At 43.1% G+C, this 23205-nt stretch overlaps 1 protein-coding gene and 1 non-coding gene across 3 annotated transcripts in view; both read right to left on the bottom strand.

The window, feature by feature from the left end:
- Positions 1-23205, bottom strand: part of ANKH (ANKH inorganic pyrophosphate transport regulator) — a 170133-nt gene that overhangs the window by 72277 nt on the left and 74651 nt on the right. For both annotated transcript variants that reach the window (XM_061393852.1, XM_061393853.1), the window contains exon 2: positions 748-964. In XM_061393852.1, coding sequence (XP_061249836.1) covers positions 748-964 — 217 coding nt within the window. The remainder of the gene's footprint in view (positions 1-747; positions 965-23205) is intronic.
- TRNAG-UCC (transfer RNA glycine (anticodon UCC)) lies at positions 19351-19423 on the bottom strand. The gene has a single exon. It is a non-coding gene; the product is annotated as a tRNA-Gly (tRNA).

The following is a 23205-nucleotide window of genomic DNA, read 5'->3' as shown; positions in this document are numbered from 1 at the left end:
AAAGGTTAAGTAACGTCTGTCTAACAAAAGCACCTGACTTTTTTTATCTTTGTGTGTGTGTGTGTATGTTGTGCTTAGTTGCTCAGTCATGTCTGACTCTTTTTGACCTCAAGGACTGTAGCCCGCCAGGCTCCTCTGTCCATGGGATTCTCCAGGCTAGGATATGGAGTGGGTAGCCATTCCCTTCTCCAGAAGATCTTCCCTAACCAGGGATCGAACCCTGGTCTTCTACATTGAGATGGATTCTTTATAATCTGAGCCACCAGGGAAGCCTTAACAAAAGTGAGTGAGGTCGCTCAGTTGTGTCCAACTCTGCGACCCCTTGGACTGTAGTCTACCAGGTTCCTCCGTCCATGGGATTTTCCAGGCGAGAATACTGGAGTGGGTTGCCATTTCCTTCTCCAGGAGATTTTCCCGACCCAGGGATTGAACCTGGGTCTCCGGCATTGTAGGCAGACGCTTTATCGTCTGAGCCACCAGGGAAGTCCTAAATCTGATCACATATTAACGGAACTCCTCCTTCTCTGACACAGGGTTCGGCAACCAGAGACATACAATTTCCTAGAGAAAGGATGTCTCTTTTTTTTGCCCTAGAAGTACCAACTCCATTCCCCCCAGCCCTTAAAATTCTCATGATACTTAATAATTATGGAAGAAATCACTTACTACAATAAATACACATAAATAGATTAAGAGGAACAGGGAATTGGCAAAGCTGGATTCTTAAGGGACGACCGACAGTCTTACCTATGAGGGTGTGGAAGACGGCAGCAATGGCCCCGGCCACCACCATGCACAGGACAGCTTTGGTCCTGTCCCGCTTGCTGTTCACAAACACCAGGCCCACGTTCTTGAAGTCACTCATGGGCCCTGTGAAGAACTTCATTAAGGAGTAGGCCAGCCCGTAGCTGGCCAGCATCTCTACTGCATCTTCCTTGACAGCAGCGATCCCCCGGTTCAAGGCCTGTGGAGGGAAGAGACCCACAAACAGCATTAGAAACGTCGTCTTCTCTCCCACAATAAAACGCAGCAGGTTGTGTTTCCATAGGAACGCTAAGCAGCTTATAGGGTAAGTCTCACTGTAATTTGATAAAGGTTATTTATTTTCATTTTCATCCATATTAGCTTCAGTTTGAAATATCTTCTTATGGGGGAGATAGCTGTCCACTATCACCTATGAAATTCCTATGAAAGGAATAGAAAAAACCCAACAAGTGTTCTATGTTAATATCAGAAAATAATTCTAAGATGTTCTGGTTAAAAGGTTAACATGTTAAATTTTATTTGCAGGCTGAATCTACACAATAGCAACAGACATTTTGGAAATGGGTCAACCACTTTATATGGAGTGGGTGATGGGTCCTTTTTTCCCCTGTGTGTATGTATGTGTGAAATATTGTACTTATGTATGTATCCTTCATAGCATAATGTAAGCTCTATGTCATGAAAATGGGTATTGATGGAATTTTTATACCACCTGTGGATGCTATTCACCTGATTCTTATTGTGCTTTAATTTGAAATATATTCCTGATCTTTGTGCAGACAAATAGGAAAAGAAAATCTTTAAATACACTGTTTTTGAATAATTCTTGCCGGAGATGTGGCCATAGAATACTCTGTTTTAACCATCCCCTATGAGGGACCACCCTCTGAGCTTCTAACTTTTCCACCTACTAGATGAGTAAATTGGGGCCTCCCAGGTTGGCACTAGCGATACAGAATCCACTTGCCAACGTAGGAGACACAGAGCCTGGGCTTTGATCCCTGAACCTGGAAGATCCTCTGGGGGAGAGAATGGCTACCCACTTCAGTATTCTTGCCTGGAGAATTCCATGGACAGAGGAGCTAGATGGGCTATAGTCCATAGGGTTGCAAAGAGTGGGATAAGATTGCGAGACTGAGCACACAGACGAATAAATTAGATCGGAGCTTGTGGGAATGGATGTCTAAGTAGAAGAACTTTGTTTTAAAAATGTCACCAGATGGCTGCTATCAAAAAGTCTACAAACAATTAATGCTGGAGAGGGTGTGGAGAAAAGGAACCCTCTTACACTGTTGGTGGGAATACAAACTAGTACAGCCACTATGGAGAACAGTGTGGAGATTCCTTAAAAAACTGGAAATAGAACTGCCTTATGACCCAGCAATCCCACTGCTGGGCATACACACTGAGGAAACCAGAAGGGAAAGAGACACGTGTACCCCAATGTTCATCGCAGCACTGTTTACAATAGCCAGGACAAGGAAGCAACCTAAATGTCCATCAGCAGATGAATGGATAAGAGAGCTGTGGTACATATACACAATGGAGTATTACTCAGTCATTAAAAAGAATGCATTTGAATCAGTTCTAATGAGGTGGATGAAACTGGAGCCTATTATACACAATGAAGTAAGTCAGAAAGAAAAACACCCATATAGTATACTAAGGCATATATATGGAATTTAGAAAGATGGTAATGATGACTCCATATGAGAAACAGCAAAAGAAACACAGATGTAAGAACAGATTTTTGGACTCTGTGGGAGAAGGCAAGGGTGGGATGATTTGAGAGAATAGCATTGAAAAATGTATATTATCATATGTGAAACAGATCACCACACTCCAGGTTCGATGCATGAGACAGGGTGCTCAGGGCTGGTGCACTGGGATGACCCTGAGGGATGGGGATGGGGAGAGAGGTGGGGGGCTTCAGGATGGGGGACACATGTACACTCGTGGCTGATTCATGTCAATGTATTGCAAAAACCACTATAATATTGTAAAGTAATTAGCCTCCAATTAAAATAAATAAATAAATGAATTTTTCTGACTACAAAAATAAATAAATAAAAAAAAATGTCACCAGAATATCACCTCTGTCTTTAGGAACAGGCAACTGCACAGGCAGGAGATCAGCTTTCTGCATACACTTCTCATTTTTTAAATTTAGTTTTTATTGAAGTTTAGGTAATTTATAATGCTGGGTTAGATTCTGGTGTGTAATTAAGTGATTCAGTTAAACATATTCTTTTCCAGATTCTTTTCAATTATTGTTCATTACAAGATGCTGAATATAGTTCCCTGTGCTGTACAGTTAATCCTTGCTGGTTATCTATTTTATATATAGTAGTGTGTATCTGTTAATCCCGAACTCCTAATTTATCCCTCTCCCACCCTCTTTCCTTTTTGGGAACCATGTTTGTTTTCTGTCTGTGAGTTTGTTTCTGTTTCATAAATAAGTTCATTTGTATAATTTTTTTAGATTCCACATAGAAGTGATATCATATGTTTTTGTTTTTTTCTCTCTGACTTTATTTACTATGATAATCTCTAGATCTATCCATGCAGCTGCAAAGGGCATTATTTCATTCTGCTTTATAACTAATATTCCATTGTATATACACTTTTAAAATAGACTTAATTTCTCGGATTAGTTTTAGGCTCACAGTAAAGTGGAGCAGAAAGTACGGAGAGCTGCTACATTCCCTCTTCCCCAAGCACACACAGCATCCCCGTAGAAAGCTACACTGACTACAGTCCATGAACCTACACTGACACGTCATTATCACTCAGCGTCTACTGCTGATCCTGGGGCTCACTCTCTGTGCTGTACATTCCAGGGATTCTGGCAAGTGTCCCTGTTGTTTACCTACCATTATATAGTTGAACAATCTATGCAAAGCAGTTAGCCAAAAATGTATTTATTGTAGAAAATACCAATGTGTAAGGTTATTTTAGAAAAATCTATAATAAAAGTATATGATACTCGTAGAAATTCAGTGTCATTCTTCTGACAGGTGGTGTTATATAAGGTGTCATATGCTATGTACTCAGTCATGTCTGACTCTTTGTGACCCCATGGACCACAGCCCACCAGGCTACGGATTTCCCAGGCAAGAATCCTGGAGTGGGTTGACATTCCTCCTCCAGAGGATCTTCCCAAGCTAGGAATCAAACCCTTATCTCTTGTGTCTCCTGCATTGCAGACAGATTCCTTACCCGCTGAGCCAATAACATTTGTACGATTATATAAGGTAGTTTTTGATAACTGCTTCCAATTATACCTCTCATTCTCTTTTCCTTTTTTTCCAGTAATAACTTAAAATTTTCCATCAGAACCTTCATACCTGACACGAAGCCTTTCTTAGGAACAAATTTCCTTCTACCAAAGCTGATCTAACATCTTATCAGCCTGAAGCAAACTAAAAACCAACAAGCTCTTTGACAATAAATCCTGTGTTCAAAAGGTGTATGGTGTCAGAGGACTCCTGCTATGTGTCAAGATCTATCACTCAATAATCTTCCCAGATTAATTTCCTTTCAGACCTCTACAGTAGATATGGTTGATTTCCCACCCAGATGCCCCTTACTGGTCAGCACATCCATCCCCAGGTCCTGGGACTTGGCCACTCAAGGCTCACAGCTGCCTCCTTCTCAGGAAACACTGCTCCCAGCCACTTTGGGTTGGTTAGGGCACTTCTGACCCCCGCCAGGCAGCACCCAGATAATGAAGGGCTGATACAGGGATATACAAGATCACCTCCCCTACCTCCCTGTGGGATCAACGCTGGTACAATTCATGCTCCGGAGCTCCCTGTGGGATCAGGTGGGAAGCAGTGTCCAGAGAAGACCACATCCTTTTTAAATTTTCCCCACCACCCACTGCTTCCCGCTCCCCCTCTCCCGAGAGCACACACTCAATAAATCAGTCACATGAAAATTTCCCAAGGCATGCTCTGTTTCCAGGGACCCCCGCTCAATACAGCTTCTAATTACATTTCTCTCAGTCATAGAGAACAGTGTATGGTTTGTTCTTTTTCCTTCTCATCCTTCTCCACTCTGACTGTAAACTGCTTGCTTTTCATTGCTAAAATTGTGTTCAAGTTTAAATATATAGTTTAAATTAAATATAATTTAGGGCTTCCCAGGTGGCACTAGTGGTTAGGAACCCACCTGCCAATGCAGGAGATTTAAGAGATGTAGGTTTGATCCCTGGGTTGGGAAGATCCCCTGGAGTAGGAAATGGCAACCCACTCCAGAATTTTTGCCTGGAGAATCCCAGGACAGAGGAGCCTGGCAGGTTACAGGCCATGGGGTCAAAAAGAATCCGACATGACTGAAGTGATTTAGCATGCACTTAAATATATAATTAATGATATAATTAATATATAATGATATATTACATATTAGCACAAGTTTTAAAATAACGTAGGATTAGTCTTCTTAGGTGTCTTGCTGGCAAAGCTTTATTCTTTGCTAAAAAGCAATCAGTCTGGCTGGGGCATCCACGGTAATGCTATTTCCACCAACTTCTCCTTGACAGGGTCCTAAACCCAGTGCTGAGGCAGGAAAGAAAATCAAATTACATAAGGAATGACAGCTCTGTCAGCAAGACTGGATGTGAACACTCTGCTAAGCTCAACAATTATGGTAATTTGAGGAAAAAGCACAGGGTTTAGAGCCATGCTGACTTGATTGGATCTGCTTCTATCACAGTTCTTATTCTCGCTGAAATAATAGATCTTAGATCGTCTATAAGTAGCATACAGGGCACCACGCACAACTGGCCTAGAAGAGGCCCTTGAAAGCAAGGATTTATGCCCATTCTGTTTACCACCATACACTTACCACCTTGCTACACTGTGTGTGCGTGTACACTCAGCCTCTCAATCGCGTCTCACTCTTTATGACCCTATGGACTCTAGCCCACCAGGCTCCTCCACCCGTGGGATTTTCCAGGCCAGAATACTGGATCGGGTTGCCATTTCCTACTCTGGGGATCTTCCCCACCCAGGGATTGAACTGCGTCTCTGGAGTCTCCTGCTTTGGCAGGCAGATTCTTTACCACTGTGCCACCTGGGAAGGCCCCCCTGCTACATTATAAACACTCAAGAATTTGTTTGATGAATGAATGAATTAGGTGTTTTCTACTAGGAATTTCAATGTTGATACTAATTTGTGTACACTTGGGAAAAAAATCACATTTTGATTGTAAGATGAAGATGTTATTGTCTGTAAGAGCTAATATTTTAACATTCTTATTGGCCATACTAAATGTATGCTGTGATGACAAAACAAATCCTGACTTTAAGAAGCATTAAAATGCAAGGAAAAAACAGCTCTAGAATTGAGGAGATTTGCTATGCTAATATTATGAGCCTTTTATTATTGGCATTTGTAGTACTTCCCTCAGTTTGTTCCCAATTTTATGATTTTCTTTTGATACCAGAAATATGAAGTTATTATGCAGTCAATCCTTCATTTCATGGAGTTTCTCTCCATACTTCTGGACTTCGTCATTCTTACTCATCCTTAGCTAAGGCAATTTTGTTTAGCTTATAGTTTCATTTGCACATTTAACTTTCTACTCCTCCTGGAACTTACATTGTGAGGTATGGCTTGAAATTAATTTTCTCATAATAATTTACTTCTTCAAATTAGTTTGAATAAAGCACCTATTGCTTATTTATTTGTGATGTTTTCTTATCAGCCATTAGTTCTCAGGCACCCTTCTGTCACCTACGGTTTGCTTTATCTGTCGTTTCAATTTGCTTACCCTGTTTTTCTTCATAGCATGTTCATTCAGTTCAGTTCAGTCACTCAGTCGTGTCCGACTCTTTGCGACCCCATGAACCACAGCACGCCAGGCCTCCCTGTCCATCACCAACTCCCGGAGTTCACCCAAACCCATGTCCATTGAGTCAGCGATGCCATCCAACCATCTCATCCTCTGTCGTCCCCTTCTCCTCCTGCCCTCAATCCTTCCCAGCATCAGGGTCTTTTCCAATGAGTCAGCTCTTCTTATCAGGTGGCCAGACGTTATTTGGCTATTTACTTGTCATCTGTCTTCCTATCTACCTTCTCCATTGGATGTAAGCTCCAGGGCACAGAGAACTTAGGTTCATACCACATTCCCAGTCCTAAACATAACAGGGGATCACATGATAGGTGAGTGATGAGGGTTTGAAGGTATGAAGTGAAATATACACAAATAGTATAAACATTTCCCACGACGGACGCTGAAGAAATGAAATTACTGAGCTGGAGATTCCTGGGAGGAGCCTATTCAGATGTACCAGACAAGGAAACTCCTTCAAAGAGGTGACATTTGAGCTGAGAGTTGAAGAACAAGAATGAACCCGCTGTAGGAAGAGCTGGAGGAAGACCTGGACCTGCAGGAGGGCAGCCAATGAGAGTAGAGGGGATATAAGGTGAATTCGGAAGAGTAGGTAGTGCTCATCGCAGGTCACAGTAAAGAACATGGGGCTTTGATCCAAGAGCAGCGGGAAGCCGTCAAAGGGTCCGAGCCCAGGTGGGAATGACCATCCTCCTGGCTGCAGGCACGGACGTGGCCTGGAGAGGGTCAGACAGAGCAGGAAGTGAGGAGTCCACTGGTGATCCAGAGAAGAGAAGGTGATGGCTTGGAAGAGGGTGTATGGGGAGACAGAGAGAAGTTGATGGACTAGAGAGCTTTTTTGTGTATTTTTTCTTAATTTAATTTTTATTAGAGTATAGTTGCCTTACAATGTTGTGTTAGTTTCTGTTGTACAGCAAAGCAAAATCAGTTATACGTACACATATCCCCTTTTTTTGGATTTCCTTCCCATTTAGGCAACACAGAGCATTGAGTAGGGTTCCCTGTACTATGACAGTAGGTTCTCATTAGTTATCAATAGTGAGTATATGTATCGATAGTGTATATATGTCAATCCCAATCTCCCAATTCATCCCCCTACTGCCCTGGCTTGAAAGCTTTTGGGAGGTAAAATAAATGAAATTAATGATGGACTACATGGTGGGTGTGAGGAAAAGGGAGAACTGTTTAGTTTTTTTGGCTTGAGTCACTGCTCAAATGGTGTTACTACTTACTGAGTGAGGGCACTTCGGGAGAGAAGGTTGGGGAGGAAAACCAAGGTTTCCATTGGGGAGTCCCCTACTGGGTGTGAGACACTGGTAGGATTCCAAACACAGAAATCAGGTAAGACATTTGGCTATGTGAGCCTGGAGTACAGGGGGAAGTCTGGGCTGTGGACATCTGGAGACCGTCAGCATATATAGATAGTATTTAAAGGCAAGAAACTAAATGAGATCATCTGGCCAGGGTACAGATGGAAAGGAGTCTAAGATTCAACCTCGTATCTTTCTAGAAATACATGTAAACAAACCTTCCCTGTTACCTTGGGTCAGCATCCATCAGTTAGCTAGCAGCGTCCTGGCTGGTCACTTGTGAACATGGCTGCATCTCTAGCCAAGACTGGGAAGAATGGCGGCTTAGGCTGGGAAAGAGCAAGTGCTGCGGTCTTGAAATTCAGCTAAGGAGGTGTCTGAGATGTCTTTGGAAAGAATTAGACTTGGAGTCACAATTCTGTCCCTAGAGAGTTGTAAGTACAGTGGTTCACTTGCTGTTCAAATCAAGTGTCTAAGGACTCACAAGTTTTCCAGAGTAAAGACACTTTAGGGCCACATCTACCAGGACTCCAACCACTATAACTATAAGCTGCCCTTCAACCCAGCTTGGTTCTGGGCCCAGATGGCTGGCACACAGCCCTCATCACACTTCAGATCAGCATTCTCTGTGCTGCGGATCCTCGGCAGTGTGCAACGTCTGACTTCAAAACTTATCTGGCTCCAGAAGGCTTTCTTCAGGTCCTACCTGCCTTCTTATCTCCCAGTATCTGCCAGGTTCATGGTGTTCTAGGGTTTAAATTTTTTCCTCCCGAAAGTCAGCAAAATGACAGGATATTAAAAAGTGGGGGAAAAAAAGAAAAAGAAAAAAACAAAGTAAAACAAAACAAAACAGAAAACCCTAAGAAAACCCACAACCTCTAGGGAAATGGCTAACAAATCCCACATGACCTTTCTGGTATGAACTGTCTTAGATTGTTAAACCCTAAAAGAGATCCTAACATTTTAAACTTGGGCTCTAGAGACCAGAAACATCTTGACACTGCACACTGAGTGTCTTCAAACTAAGAGTCACTGCCTCACCACAATCCTGCCCATCATTTCACACCAATGTGAACAGCAGGCGTTCCTCGCTAGCTGGGTGCTGGGTAGAGCTCTGTTCCCCCTACCCCCACCCCGGGAATAGGTCCAAGAGGTGATACCCTGTCCCTAAGAGTAGGCCTGGAGGCCACCACGGCTGATCTCCTGTCCGGGAATCTGAGGCTCTTCCTGTCATTCCCCTTCTGTCTATTCTGAACTCTGCTAAACTTGTCGCCCTCTCATCTGGCCCATCTCCTCCCTCGGCTCCTCCTTTCTGTCCTGCCTTATTTTACCCTCCATGTCATGGTTATCACTTTAACTACACCATTGTCAATACCTACAATTCACTGTCTGCAAATCTCTGACCTTGGAGTCATCGAATTATTTACCCACTCCACCCTCATCTAGAAGGCTCTGAGAGTGGCTGGAATAAAACATGTGACAAATAGGCTGCTGCCAGGACTCACTGGTCTCCATCCTCAACCGGGCTGTTCACTGCTCAGTTATCCTTCCATCCTTCCCATCTGTGCTCTCTGAATTTCTCAGCTGCCTTGTTCCCTCCTCAGTGGCAGATAACCTCACTTCCACTTCATCTGCAATAGGGAATCCATCAGGTCGGAACTAAATTTCTCCGGTTGCTTCTCTCTGTAAAACAATGCTCAACAAAGCACGTTTCCCAAACCCTTCTCCACCTCCTCTTGGTGTTACAGTGGAAAGGCCTGTCTGACCAGGGCTAGCTTCCTGGGTTTTCACATTTCTCTTTTTTTCACACTGCCTTTATTAAAAAAAAAAATCTTTATTGGAATATAGTGGCTTTACAATGTTATGCTATTTTCTGCTGTACAGCAAAGTGAATCAGATATATATATATATCTTTCTTTTTTGGATTTCCTTCCCATTTAGGCCACCAACGGAGCATCGAGTAGAGTTCCCTGTCTGTAGAACAGCTTCTCATTAGTTAACTATTTTATACATAGTAGTGTATATATATGTTAATCCCAATCTCCCAATTCATCCCATCCTCCCCATTCCCCCTAGGGGTCCATACCGCATATAATACGTGTATCTCTTTCTGACTGACTTCACTCTGTATGACAGAATCTAGGTCCATCCACGTCTCTGTAAATGCAGGTCTCTGCATTTCTGTTTCTTGGACCTGGGCTGGAGCCACTATCTTCCTCTCCCGCTTGTCTGATCTTTGCTATTTGTCTGGCTCTTTCCTTGGAGAAGGGAATGATTACGCACTCCAGTATTCTTGCCTGGAGAATCCCATGGACAGAGGAGCCTGGCCGGCTACAGTCCACCAGGTTGCAAACTGTCAGACACGACTGAGCGACTAACACTTTTCACCTTTCTACGGGCCCTCTCCTATCCTCAAACATGCTTAAGTGTCTTCCCTCTGAAAAATAAAGCTTCTCTTGACTCCTCTCTTTCTCTCAGTATGGCCTTCTTTCTCACCTTCCTTTCACAGATGACTTCTATGATGTGCCACCTGTGCTTCTTATTTCCACTTTTTCCAAACAATGTATTCCTCAGCCTGTTACAATAGCTGCCTCAGAGGTGCCGGAACCCAGAACTACAGCTCTAACAGGCTTTGGGCACACCACACAGGTCAGCACAGAACGCTGCGTTGAATGCAGCCACTGGGTTCCGGTTCCGGCTCCCCCTCCCCCACAGAGGCTCCTCCCACTGAACTAAATGCGCACTTCCGGTTCTGGTTTTCGTGTTTCTGACCTCTCAGCAGATCTGCCCTCTGGGCTGCTCAAACACTTTTTCCTCCCTGTCTTCGATGACAAAAGATTCTAGGTTCTCCTCCTAGCTCTTCTGCTCCAGTTCTTTCTCCTGGATGGATGCCTCTTCTTTGTCTCTTAAATACTGGTGTTCCCAGGGTTCCGCTCGCCTCCTGGCGCTCTCCACTCTGACTCAGCAATCTCCGCCCCTCACCCCTACCCTTCGCCACAACTTCAGTCGCTCCCTGTCCGCTCAAGAGTCTCCGGGCCATCTCTCCAGATTTTCCAGGCTTCTCTTAAGTTTCAGATCCACTCACCTCCATCTGAACGCCCCTTGGTTCCTCACACTCCACGTTTCGAAAACTTCACCATCTACTGGGCTACCTGGGTTCCTACAGTCTTGGCCTTCCTCTTGGGTTTCCTTCGAATGAATGCATCCAAGGTTTAAGCCCAGAAGCCTGAGGATCCCCCTGGATGCCTTTCAGCCGTCACACTCACTGATTGCTTGGTTCTATCCATACTCCTCCCTTAGTCACTCTTGAATCTGCCTAGTTCTCTCCAGCCCCACCACCGTGCCTTGTGTCAAGTCACTGGTGGTCTTCTCCTTTCCAAGCTCTTCTTCCCTCCACATGATGGTCAGATTACACAATCCAAATTCCTACAAGGGCATCGAGGTGCTTCAAGGCTGCATCCTGTTCACAGACCGTGGGCTCCATAAAAGTTGCCATCAGGGTCTGGGGCAGTGTCCGGCTCATGCATAGATGACATCTATAAAATCTATAAATAATAATCTATAATAATATAAATATAAATTGTATATATAATATATAAATAACCTATAAATAAATATTTGTGCACCGAGTGACCTCTCATAAAGGCCACTCGTGACCTGACCTTGCTTGTCTGTCTGATCTCAACTCTCTATGCTTGCCTGGCACTGTGTTTTATGAGTGTGTGCTCAGTTGCTTCAGTCATGTCCGACTCTTTGAGACCCTTTGGAGAGTAGTCCGCCAGGCTCCTCTGTCCATGGGATTCTCCAGACAAGAAGACTGGACTGAGTTGTCATTTCCTCCTCCAGGGGAATCTTCCTGACTCAGGGATCGAAGTTGGTTCTTCTGCGTTGCAGGTGATTCTTTACTGCTGAGCCACTGGGGAAGTACACCTGGACTATTAGTGGTTTTCTGAATATGCCATGTTCTCTTTCAGCTAAAGGTCTTTGCTCAAGTTCTTTTCTCTATACAGGATCACCTTTACCTTTGCCTGATCTCACTTGCCTAGTAAACTCATAATCAGTTCAGGAGTCACATTTTGGAAGGTGCCCCCCACACCCCCCCAACCTGCCATGCTCCCTGGTACCCTGACCCAGGTCCCAGTTCCGGGCTCACTGCACTGCACTGTGGTTGCCTGGTTACTCAACTGCTCGTCTCACCAGACTACTACTGCTGACCAGCCTTCCTGTGTCTACCCAGCACAATGCATGCCACATAACCAAAATTCAGTCTGTGAACCAAAAAAATGTGTTAACTAACATCCAGCTGATGTATCTTGTCCTTCATAAAATCCTCTGACAGCAGGTTTGGTTTTTCCGGGTAAATAAACCTATTTTTGGTAGAACTGATGTATTTGAAACATGCAAAGATATGGCAGTGGTACCATATACCTTCCTGTAGCTCTGATATTTTCTCACGAGATAGACAAGCATTGCCCCTGCTATTTCTACCCTGTCACAGGGGCACCCAATAAATCCTGGATAAGGTGACTCCTTAACAGTAGACACGTGGACATAAATAGGATTTAGCACTGGGCCACATGATTAGACTCAAGTGTAAAGCTTAACCAAAGATTTTTTCTGGCTGCTTTTCCCCCCATGTCCTTTGGATGTCAAGCTGTCCCCCTGTGAAGTCAAGTCCTATAACAGAAGGCTGCTGCCATGAAAAGAAAATCAGAAGTTTAGATTCAAAGGAGAATCTTCTCAGAGAAGCTGAGAGAACCCTGCGAAGAGCTAAGTGTGCCCTGACAGGTAAGCAGGGTGATAATCTCAAAATTCAGAAGGATGGGTGCTTGTAAGGGTAAGCAGGCTTGGGGAGAGAGGGCCACCAGTTCAGCAGTGCCAAGGACAGCTGGATGCCAATCTTGTAATTGACATTTATGGTCACACGCTAAGAAAATGATCATGTTGCTCATATAGAAATGGCTCTTCAAATTTTTCCACAACAAGGTGCTGAGTTGACACAAATTTATCTGCAAAAAAGAAACAGACTCACAGATGTAGAGAACAGATTTGTGGTTGCCAAGGTGAGGGGAGGAGGGGCAGGAGGGATGGGCTGTGAGTTTAGGGTTGTGCCAACACTTGTGACCCCATGGACTATAGCCTACCAGGCTCCCCCGTCCATGGAATTTTCCAGGTAAGAGTACTGGAGTGGGTTGCTATTTCCTTCTCCAGGGGATCTTCCCAACCCAGGGATTGAACCCTGGTCTCCCACGTTGCAGGCAGACGCTTTACCATCTGAGCTGCCTGGGAAGCCCGAGTTTGGGGTTAGCAGATGCAAACTCTGACATATAGAATGGATAAACAACAAGGTCCTACTGTATAGTACAGGGAACTATATTCAATATCCTGTGATAAATCATAGAGGAAAGAATATAAAAAAGAAGGTGTATATAGGTAAAACTGAATCACTTGGCTGTACAGCGGGAATTAACACAACATTGTAAACCACTATACTTCAAAAAAAAAAAAAAAATACCTGTCAGAAAAAGGTGTTGGTTTGGAAACTGGTTTTGTTCCCTAAAATAACAGACTACTACATAAAATGCTGCAAGTCCCTTTACTTTACTTCTAGTAAGATGAATACTTTCTTTACTTGCTTCACCCTGGATTAGAAAAACCAGTGGGACAAGGGATGGGTAATGTTCTATCTGGCTAGATTGTCATTTAATCTCTTTGATAAAAGACTATTCCTCTGTCTATAGCTTCAACCATCCCATTACACGTTCTGTGACATGGACATGGAGCACCTCAGTATTACTGTGGCAAAAGAAACATCATTAAAATTTTTTTCTCAAACTTAAGGTCCTCAGAAAATTTGCATTTGCGGGAAATGGAAAATTCAGAAGTACGTGTGTAGCAGAGCTACCTATGGGAACAGCGTCTTCCAGTGACATGGATAATCAGCACCTTGGATTTCAATCCTCTCAAAGAGTCTGGGTTCCTATAATTTTCCACTCTTATTGTTCTGTTTGTCTGTATTTTAAACAGTGGTTTGGGTTAAATTAGATCATTTATCTTCCCGGTAGTTTTCCAGCCATGTTTTATTTTCTCAAGGATCTATAACTCCCTAAAGGAGACAGCCTCACTCTGTCTATGGAGCTCTGGCCAAGAGCTTGACACCCACACACAAGGTTGTGGTTTAAAGGGAGTGGTGCTAAAATGAAACCTGGTCGCTTTGGTCATCAGAGTCTTTGCTCCGGGCAGCACCATCCGTACTTAGTGCTTCCTGAAGACTGGGAGACAACACAGGGCATGTCCAAAATATAACACTGCTTTTCTCTGTCATTTCTCACACCTGGAGAGGAGTTTCTATAAAGATCAAATTACCAAACAGGTACCAAATTTGGCAAACTCAATTTTCAACTGTTGGTTTCTTCAGTACTTCAGGGAAAAGAAAAAGCATTTTACTTTTGATCTTTTACTCCAGAAAGATGTTAGTTCACTCAAGGATAAATTTTAGTGTCACAGGACCCTCCTCAAATCCTCTTGATCTTTCATTTGAGCATGAAGCTTAGGGCTTCACTGGTGGCTCAGATGGCAAAGAATCTGCCTGCAATGCAGGAGACCCAGGTTCGATTCCTGGGTCAGGGAGATACCCTGAAGAAGGGAATGGCAACCCACTCCAATATTCTTGCCTGGAGAATTCCACGGACAGAGGAGCCTGGTGGGCTACAGTTCATGGGGTCACAAAGAGTTGGACACGACTGAGTGACTAACACTATTTATCTAAACTTAACTTTAATTCAAGATGGTGGGAGACTTGACAAGGAAGAAATATTACTATGAAAATTCTAGTATACTTTAAAAAACCAACACTTCCCATGCTATTTAAGAGTCCTTATGTATTCCTCACCTTGATCACACACCTTTACTATTAAAATTCCATATTTCCTACTAGTTTTTAATACTTATAAAGTTATATGGTCCCCAAATAATGCTAATTCTTGGTTAATATGTCAAGATTATATCCATCCCACTTTAAAACCAAGTTTAAAATGCTTTTATATTCAAAAGACAGAATAACAACTAACACAACAACAGCTCCATAAACAGTAGCCTGGAATAGACTGACCCTGGGATCTGGGGAGCCTTCTTACTAACCTTCCATGCTTTCTTTCTGCCTATAAACCAGGTGGCACAGTGGTAAAGAATCTGCCTGCCAGTGCAGAAGACACAGGAAATGTGGGTTCGATCCCTCGGATGGGGGATGATCCCCTATAGAAGGAAATAGAAACCCACTCCAGTATTCTCACCTGGAAAATTCCACAGATAGAGGAGCCTGGCAGGCTACAGCCTATGGTATCACAAAGAGTCAGACACAACTGAGCACATACTTATGTATTCTGCTTACTTAATACTGTCTTCATGATTAGGAATAGATATTTTTTCTTGATTCCTCTAGCATCTTAAATTTGGCTGTAGACCTCTGAGCAAGCAGCTCTGAAGCTCCATTCCTTTTCCTGACTCAACTGCAACATTCTGAAATGTCATCAATGCGCTTCTATTGACATTTACAAATGTATTTATTCTAAGAGAAGAAAAAGCTAATGCTGATTTGCCTGTGGAGCTTATGAAATCCAATGACCACCATAGTAACGATGATGGAAATGTCTTGGAAGCTAACATCTCCTGGATCTTGTGCTGTGATGGACACTGTTCTAAGAGCTTCACTTCTCCTGTCCACTCCGTCAGGGATATATTATTATTTCCCAGCTTACTGGCGAGAACACTGGTACATGGAGAGACTAAACCACTTTGTCTAGGAGGCACAGAGCTGGGAGAAGAAGCCAGAACATCTCGACCTCTGGGCTTAAGATCTTAACCATCATTCTGTTATCCTGAACCAAGCCCTCCTTTCACTTTGAAATAGACTTCACAGTCAGGGCCAAATGCTTTCTTTAAACAGAGAGGATTAGCTGAGCAGTACACAAAGAACTTTGGGATGAAGACTGATTTTATGGAAAATTCCAAAGACGTGGAAGCAGGATTATTTTTTAAACTGTGATGTGTTGCAAGCACTACGAGGATAAAAGTGGAAGATGGAAGGAGTGATGCTGAAGTCATCATACATCTGAGTCGTGCGAAGAAAATGAGGCTAAGAGAAATCAGGTCACTAAGGCTCTGGCATGAGCACCACACAACAAAGAGTATGGATGAAACCCGGGAACGCAGACCACATGGGCGTCTCCCCGAGCTTATGTACCAGTTCCATCACTAGGGTGGTAGAAATGCTAAGAGGCTCTCCAGCCTTCGAGAGACACCTTTCCAGAAAGTCTCTGATCTTCCTTTACACTTGGGATAATGCATCATCCTAGAATCTTTAGCTTGTGCAGAATTCCTACTGGATTCTCAACTGTGGGATTCATTTATTGCTGCTCAGGGTTCAGCTATGACTCACTGCTGGTATTTATGTAACTAGCACACACCAAATTTTGTGAAAGATCTCTAAGGGTCTGGGGCTTTTGAACTGACTGATTTTTGGAGGTGACTGTGAGATTCAAAATTAGTCATTAAACAGGTTGGTCCTTCCGGCCCATGGATGCACACACTGGTGCACGGCTACACAGATTCACACACACACTGAGAAAGGAATCCCAACACAATTCAAGTAGGTGATATACAATGGGATAAAGCTACGCCACTGTTTTCTTTGCTGTGTGAATAAGCTTGTCAGGACCTCCACTGCTATTATTGGTCTAAATTATCGACCTGATTTTGAGATTATAGGTAAAGTATAATCATCTCACTGAGTAAACTGTTGAGAACACAAAACAAGGAAGGGACACGAGTGTCACTGTAGCACAAGCAAACCAGGCAAGAGACAAATGGTGTCAGTAGTTGTAGCAAGGGCTCAAGAACTACATATTCTGAATTTATGTTGTCTTTGGGTTCATATCCTGGACGAGCCCAGTGTTTGGGGGCTTCCCTGGTGACTCAGATGGTAAAGTGTCTGCAGGCAATGCGGGAGACACAGGTTTGATTCCTGGGTCAGGAAGAGCCCCTGGAGAAGGGAATGGCAACCCACTCCAGTATTCTTGCCTGGAAAAATCCCATGGATGGAGGAGCCTGGTAGGCTACAGTCCATGGGGTCGCAAAGAGTCGGACACGGCTGAGTGATTCACTTGCTGTCTTGCTTGCTTTTACAACTATAACCATGTTTTGTGATGAATATTTTTCACCAGAAAAGTGATATGATAAAGGAATAAGCTATAGAATGGTGTGGGTAAAATTGAACTGCTTTGAAAATTTCTAAAGAGAGAATGAATTCATTTTGTACTTGCTATTTCATGTACATAATAATGAGCCAGTAAATGCACATACTGAGCTTCCTTCTGCAAATCCAGATTCACTATAATTCAGGTTTGGGATCTTGGGAATTCAGAGTAGACTGAAGCACTGTCTTTCGCCTACATGAATGAGGGGATGAAAGGACCCAATGAAAGGAGACATGTGGGCCCTGTCCACTTGGCCCTCAGAGCCCCAAGGATGCTGCAGCCACAGAAGTATATTTGCTGAGTGTACAATAATGTATTCCAGAAACGTGACTTATGGATCACATAAAGAATACCAACCTCTTACATAGGCAGTGTGGCAGAATCTTGAATGGGCCTTCACACATTATCTTATATAATGTATATAACAATGCTACAGCAACAGAGCAAGCATGGAAAATTCCTATTTTATAGAAAAGGGGCTCAAAGGGATTCTGTGACTTGCCCAAGTTTCTTGGTTAATACATGGTGTGGCCCAAACCAGAAGCCGGGGAGATCGAGAGTATGGCACTCTTTCCTCCTTCAACACTAGACTGAGGTTGGCAGGTGGAGGGGTAGGGGCAGGTGGGATAAACATCCCCCCTGCAATGCCCATCCAGATGGTTAAATACTAGAAGCAAATATTCCTAAAGGAAATCATTACTTTTTTCTGATGGCAGTGTAGTTTGAGGAATCTGAGAGCCTTAGGTAGATTAGGCTGGGTGAAGACTCCCTTGAGGTCTTTCCCTTTGAAAGGAGTCTAGGGTGGGCTCCTGGCTGCAAGTGATGCTGGCATAGATGGGAGAGTGTGGCCTTGACCTGTGGCCTGGTCAGCCTTGACCCTGCAGTCTGGCAGAGAAGTTCTGCAGGATGAGTGGCTCAGAAAGCTCCCTGCACAGAAGCTTCCTGTAAGCACCTGAGAAGGGCCTCCGTTAAAGTATTGGGTTGGCCAGAACGTTAGTTTTTGTAACATGTTATGGGCTTCCCAAGTTGTGGTAAAGAACCTGCTGCCCAATGCAGGAGATGTATAGATGTGGGTTTGATCCCCTGGAGGAGGGTATGGCAACCCACTCCAGTATTCTTGCTTGGAGAATCCCATGGACAAGAGTCGCCTCGTGGGTTACAGTCCATGGGGCTGCAAAGAGCTGGACATGACTGAGTGACTTAGCACGCACACACACATGGAAAAACCCAAATGAACTTTTTGACTAACCCAACAGCACAACCCCATTCAAGATCCCAGTGATTCCAAATGTCAAGACCCTGATGTCCCTGCTGCCAGTGGGGCAGGAGCTCAGGCCCCCTCTGGCTCCAGACAGACCTACTGGGCACATCAGGTGCTCCTTCCATGCCTCCAGTGAAGATACAGCGCAAAAGGAAATTTCATACAGGACTGGCTGGAGTGTCAACTCTAATCCTTGGCAAAGGAAGATGTCAAAAGATATTACCATTTAGAGCATACCGTCTCTTTAATTCAGTAATGTCCTGTTAGAATCTATCCAAACAAAATAAAGCCCGAGTACAAGATGCCTCTCAAACAAAGGCGTTCATTAAAGCATTCTTTGCAATGGCAGACAGTTGCCAACAATCTGTCTGCCAACATGGGAAAGGCTAAGTAATAATGATTATTATTTGCTGCATATATGGTCCATGCACACAGGGACATGCTGACCAGCAATCACAGAGCTTGAGGTGCAACTAAACATATCCAACTGGAAATAAAAGCTCATGCTCATAGTGTGAAGCTGAAGGTTGTACTGTAAGCAATATAGTATATTCTCATTCACTAAAATTTTTTTTAAAAAAAGATCCTCAAAAATGGGTAAATATATGGGGATAAGCAGAGAGAAAGTTGGAGAGTGACATACACCAAACCCTTAATACTGTTTATTTTAGGAGAGATGGGATGAAGGGAGGCAGGAAGAGGAAAATAACCAGCTTGACACTCATATCTGTATAGCTTTCCTTGTGACAAAGAACGTATGTTACTTCAATGGTTTAAAATGAAAAATGAATACACAGAAGATAGATGAAATATCTAATTCTTAGGCAAAGCCAGGGAACCACTCCACAGAGCAAAGTTTTTTTTTTTTTTTTTTTGGTCACACTGTGGCATGCAGGATCTTAGTTCCCTGATCAGGGATTGAACCTGTGACCCCTGCAATGGAAGGGTAGAGTCCTAACCACTGGACCATCAGGGAAGTCCCTTTTGATAAATTATAAGCATGCTTTTGTGAGGACCTGGGATGATGCCTCTTGGAAGGGTTCCCCTTGTTCATCTTGCTTGAAAGACACCCTGATTTCTGACAGCTTAAACACGAGGCTGAATTCTAGAAGCTGTGTGCCGTCCAAAGACAGCTGCAAGTCTCCAAAATCTAGACCTCTGAGTGTGAGAAAAGACAGATCTGCTCTTGTTTAACTGACCCTCCTGCTGCTGCATGTTCAAGCCCTTTGTTACCTACTTCTACCTCCCACCAGGGCTTCCCTGGTGACTCAGACAGTAAAGAATCTGCCTGCAATGCAGGAGACCCGGGTTTGATCCCTGGGTTGGGAAGATCCCCTGGAGAAGGCACTGGCTACCCACTCCAGTATTCTTGCCTGGAGAATCCCACGGACACAGGAGCCTGGTGAGTTATAGTCCATGGATTGCAAAGAGTCAGACATGGCTGAGTGACTGAACAACAACCACCACCACCACCACCACCACATATTTGACTTTAGCACTTAAGTCACGATATACTTATGAACAGGTGACACCACAATTGTAACACAGTCTGGCGACTGCAGAAAGGCGCTGAACCCAGGGGCAGGGAAGGTTTCTTGGAGTTCTATGAACTTCACTATCAGTGCTCCCCTTGGGAAGACCCTGACCTCTGAATTTCCCTGCTGTGCTAGCCCTTAATCCTAGCTGAAATGCCAGCATCTGCCATCCCCTGAGATCAGGGTCAAATCTTTCTTCCCACCAGGAACCCCTCTCTAATAAGTTTCAGCCATATGATTGCTCCTGTCATGAGAAATTATTGTCATCATTTATTTATTCATGGAATGATTTCATTCACTCACATATACTAAGTATGGGCAATCTGCCTGGCACCGTGCTCTTTATTGACCAACAAACATCATACGATGGTCAAACAGACAGTTAATCTTTTATGGCCACCATGTCAGGTCATAAGGGCTTCCCTCATGGCTCAGTTGGTAAAGAATCTGCCTATAATACAGGAGACCCCGGTTCGATTCCTGGGTTGGGAAGATCCACTGGAGAAGGGGTAGGCTACCCACTCCAGTATTCTTGGGCTTCCCTTGTGGCTCAGCTGGTAAAGAATCTGCCTGCAATGTGAGAGACCTGGGTTTGATCCCTGGGTTGGGAAGATCCCCTGGAGAAAGAAAGATCCACTGGAGTGGAAATACCCATTCCAGTATTCTGGTCTGGAGAATTCCATGGACTGTATAGTCCATGGGGTCTCAAAGAGTCAGACACGACTGAGTGACTTTCCCTTTCACCTTGGTACACATTTATAAAATATATAATAAAATACAATATTTATTATTACATTATTTATTAATTATAAAAAGGGAAAGGCTACCCACTCCAGTATTCTGGTCTGGAGAATTCCATGGACTATATAGGACATGACTGAGCGACTTTCACTTTCTTTATGTCATGTACCCTGATCAACAGAAAGCATGGGGCCAGGTAAATAAGCTGTACGCCCTAAGTGTATTTGAATATTTCTTTATATTCCCCACAAACCTTTGAATTAGGGGCTTGAGCCTGGCAGGCTGCAGTCCATGGGGGTTGCAAGAGTTGGACACGAATTTTTTTGCAAACGAACAAAAATGAATCGTTCATCAGTAAAAGTCCTGGGGATTAGGGAGGTTTTGTATGACAAGGAGGGGGCCAGGCTCAAGGAGAGGAAGATGGAAAAAGCAGTGGGGGAGAGGGAGAGAGAACACAAAGGTGAAGAGAGAAACACACAGAAGGATCATTGATGCAACCAGTGCTAAGATAGAAACACAGCAGCGCACCTCTACAAGCCATACAGACAGGATGATAATTCCAATTGGTCAGAATGAGTGGAAAAGAGCTTTAGAATAAAAGTATATGGAATGAGACCTAAATAGCTGTGCAAAAAAAAAATGTACAAAAACTACACTCTTTGGGTATAACTACATCTAAACTCATTTGGCATTACATATAACAGCATTTATAGAAGAATTTAAGAATCATTCCAACCTCAACGTTAGAACTGTTTTACCAAGCCCGAACCTTGAGCTTCCTTATGGCTTAAACACTTGTTTTTGAACCAACTTTAATATCCCCACTATACATTTAGGTCCACTTCAAGTACTTTAAACTCACGTGTCTCAGAGTGCTGATGACCAAGATGCTAAGTTCCTTTGCTAGAAATTCTTGGAAGTGCTCGAGATTTTGGCTTGATAACCTCTGCTTAACACTTGGGAATAAACCAAAGCAAACATTTCTTCCTATTTCACGCAGAGTAAAAGGGAATTTCTAAAGGCTATCTGTTAAGTTTCTAAATGGCAAAGTGCAGATTTTTTAAAAATTTATTTATTTTAATTGGAGGCTAATTACTTTACAATATTGTATTGGTTTTGCCATACATCAACATGAATCCACCATGGGTATACACGTGCTCCCCATCCTGAACCCCCCCGTCACCTCCCTCCCCATACCCTCCCTCTGGGTCATCCCAGTGCAGCAGCCCCAAGCATCCTGTATCCTGCATTGAACGTGGACTGGTGATTTGTTTCTTATATGATATTATACATGTTTCAATGCCATTCTCCCAAATCATCCCACCCTTGCCCTCTCCCACAGAGTCCAAAAGACTGTTCTATACATCTGTGTCTCTTTTGCTGTCTCGCATACAGGGTTATTGTTACCATCTTTCTAAATTCCATATATATGGGTTAGTATACTGTATTGGTGTTTTTCTTTCTGGCTTATTTCACTCTGTATAATAGGCTCCAGTTTCATCCACCTCATTAGAACTGATTCAAATGTATTCTTTTTAATGGCTGAGTAATACTCCATTGTGTATAATAGCCATGGTACATATACACAATGGAGTATTACTCAGCCATTAAAAAGAATACGTTTGATTTTTTTTTAAATTGCACATTAAGATAAAACCAATGAGAGCTCTGGACTTTGAGTAGTAAGTAGATTTTCTCATTGTGTAATTTTGACAGTACATTTTAATCTGTTTTAAAGCTTTAAGATTCCTTTCAATTACTCAATACAGAATATGATGTTTCTTTACAAGTAAAATGATTAAAATTTCCCCTTTGGTCCTGCTAAAAGACCATTTCTACAGAATAAAAGCTTTTTCTCTATAGTCACTTACTGCCATGTGAAGATGAAAGCCCACTGAATAGATAAAAAATGACCAAGTATTATATCACCTAATTTCTAACCCTCTCAAACACAGTTCCATATGACTGCACCACATGTGTTCCTGGCTGATGCAAAAAAGTGAAGAATTCAAAGAGAAAAACACTGATCAGGGAAAAACAGGAAGTCCCAACTTTGAAAAACACTGAATCCACCTTCTCGGCAAACCACAAAGAGATTAGACAAACCAAGTATTTGTTGACGTTGGCTGTAAGTTTTGGAAGGGACTAGAACCTTAAAATATATCTGGAATGAGACCCAATCCCCTTTTCACTGGTTCTTTTCTTTTGGAAAATGTATTTTAAAGGAACTTCTAAGGAGAAATCTAAACTTACATATTCATCCCTGTAGAGATCAGCATTCTGATATGAAGTTCTGTTTTCAAGAGCTGTCCTAAGTGTATAGGTGTGTGTGCAAGCCATCTTCTCAGGAGTTCTCACAGTGTATTTAATTCTTTTGAAAACCCAGCAAAGTAGGGAGTCTTAGCTCTTGTGAGAGATGGAGAGACTGAAACTCATAGGGAAAAAATAATTTTTCCAAGTCAGAAAGCTGTTTGTGGCAGAG

Source organism: Bos javanicus, chromosome 20 (genome assembly GCF_032452875.1).
Source record: "Bos javanicus breed banteng chromosome 20, ARS-OSU_banteng_1.0, whole genome shotgun sequence".
NCBI lineage: Eukaryota > Metazoa > Chordata > Mammalia > Artiodactyla > Bovidae > Bos > Bos javanicus.
Note: the sequence above shows the minus strand (reverse complement) of the source record. Positions and strands in the feature narration are given on the sequence as shown.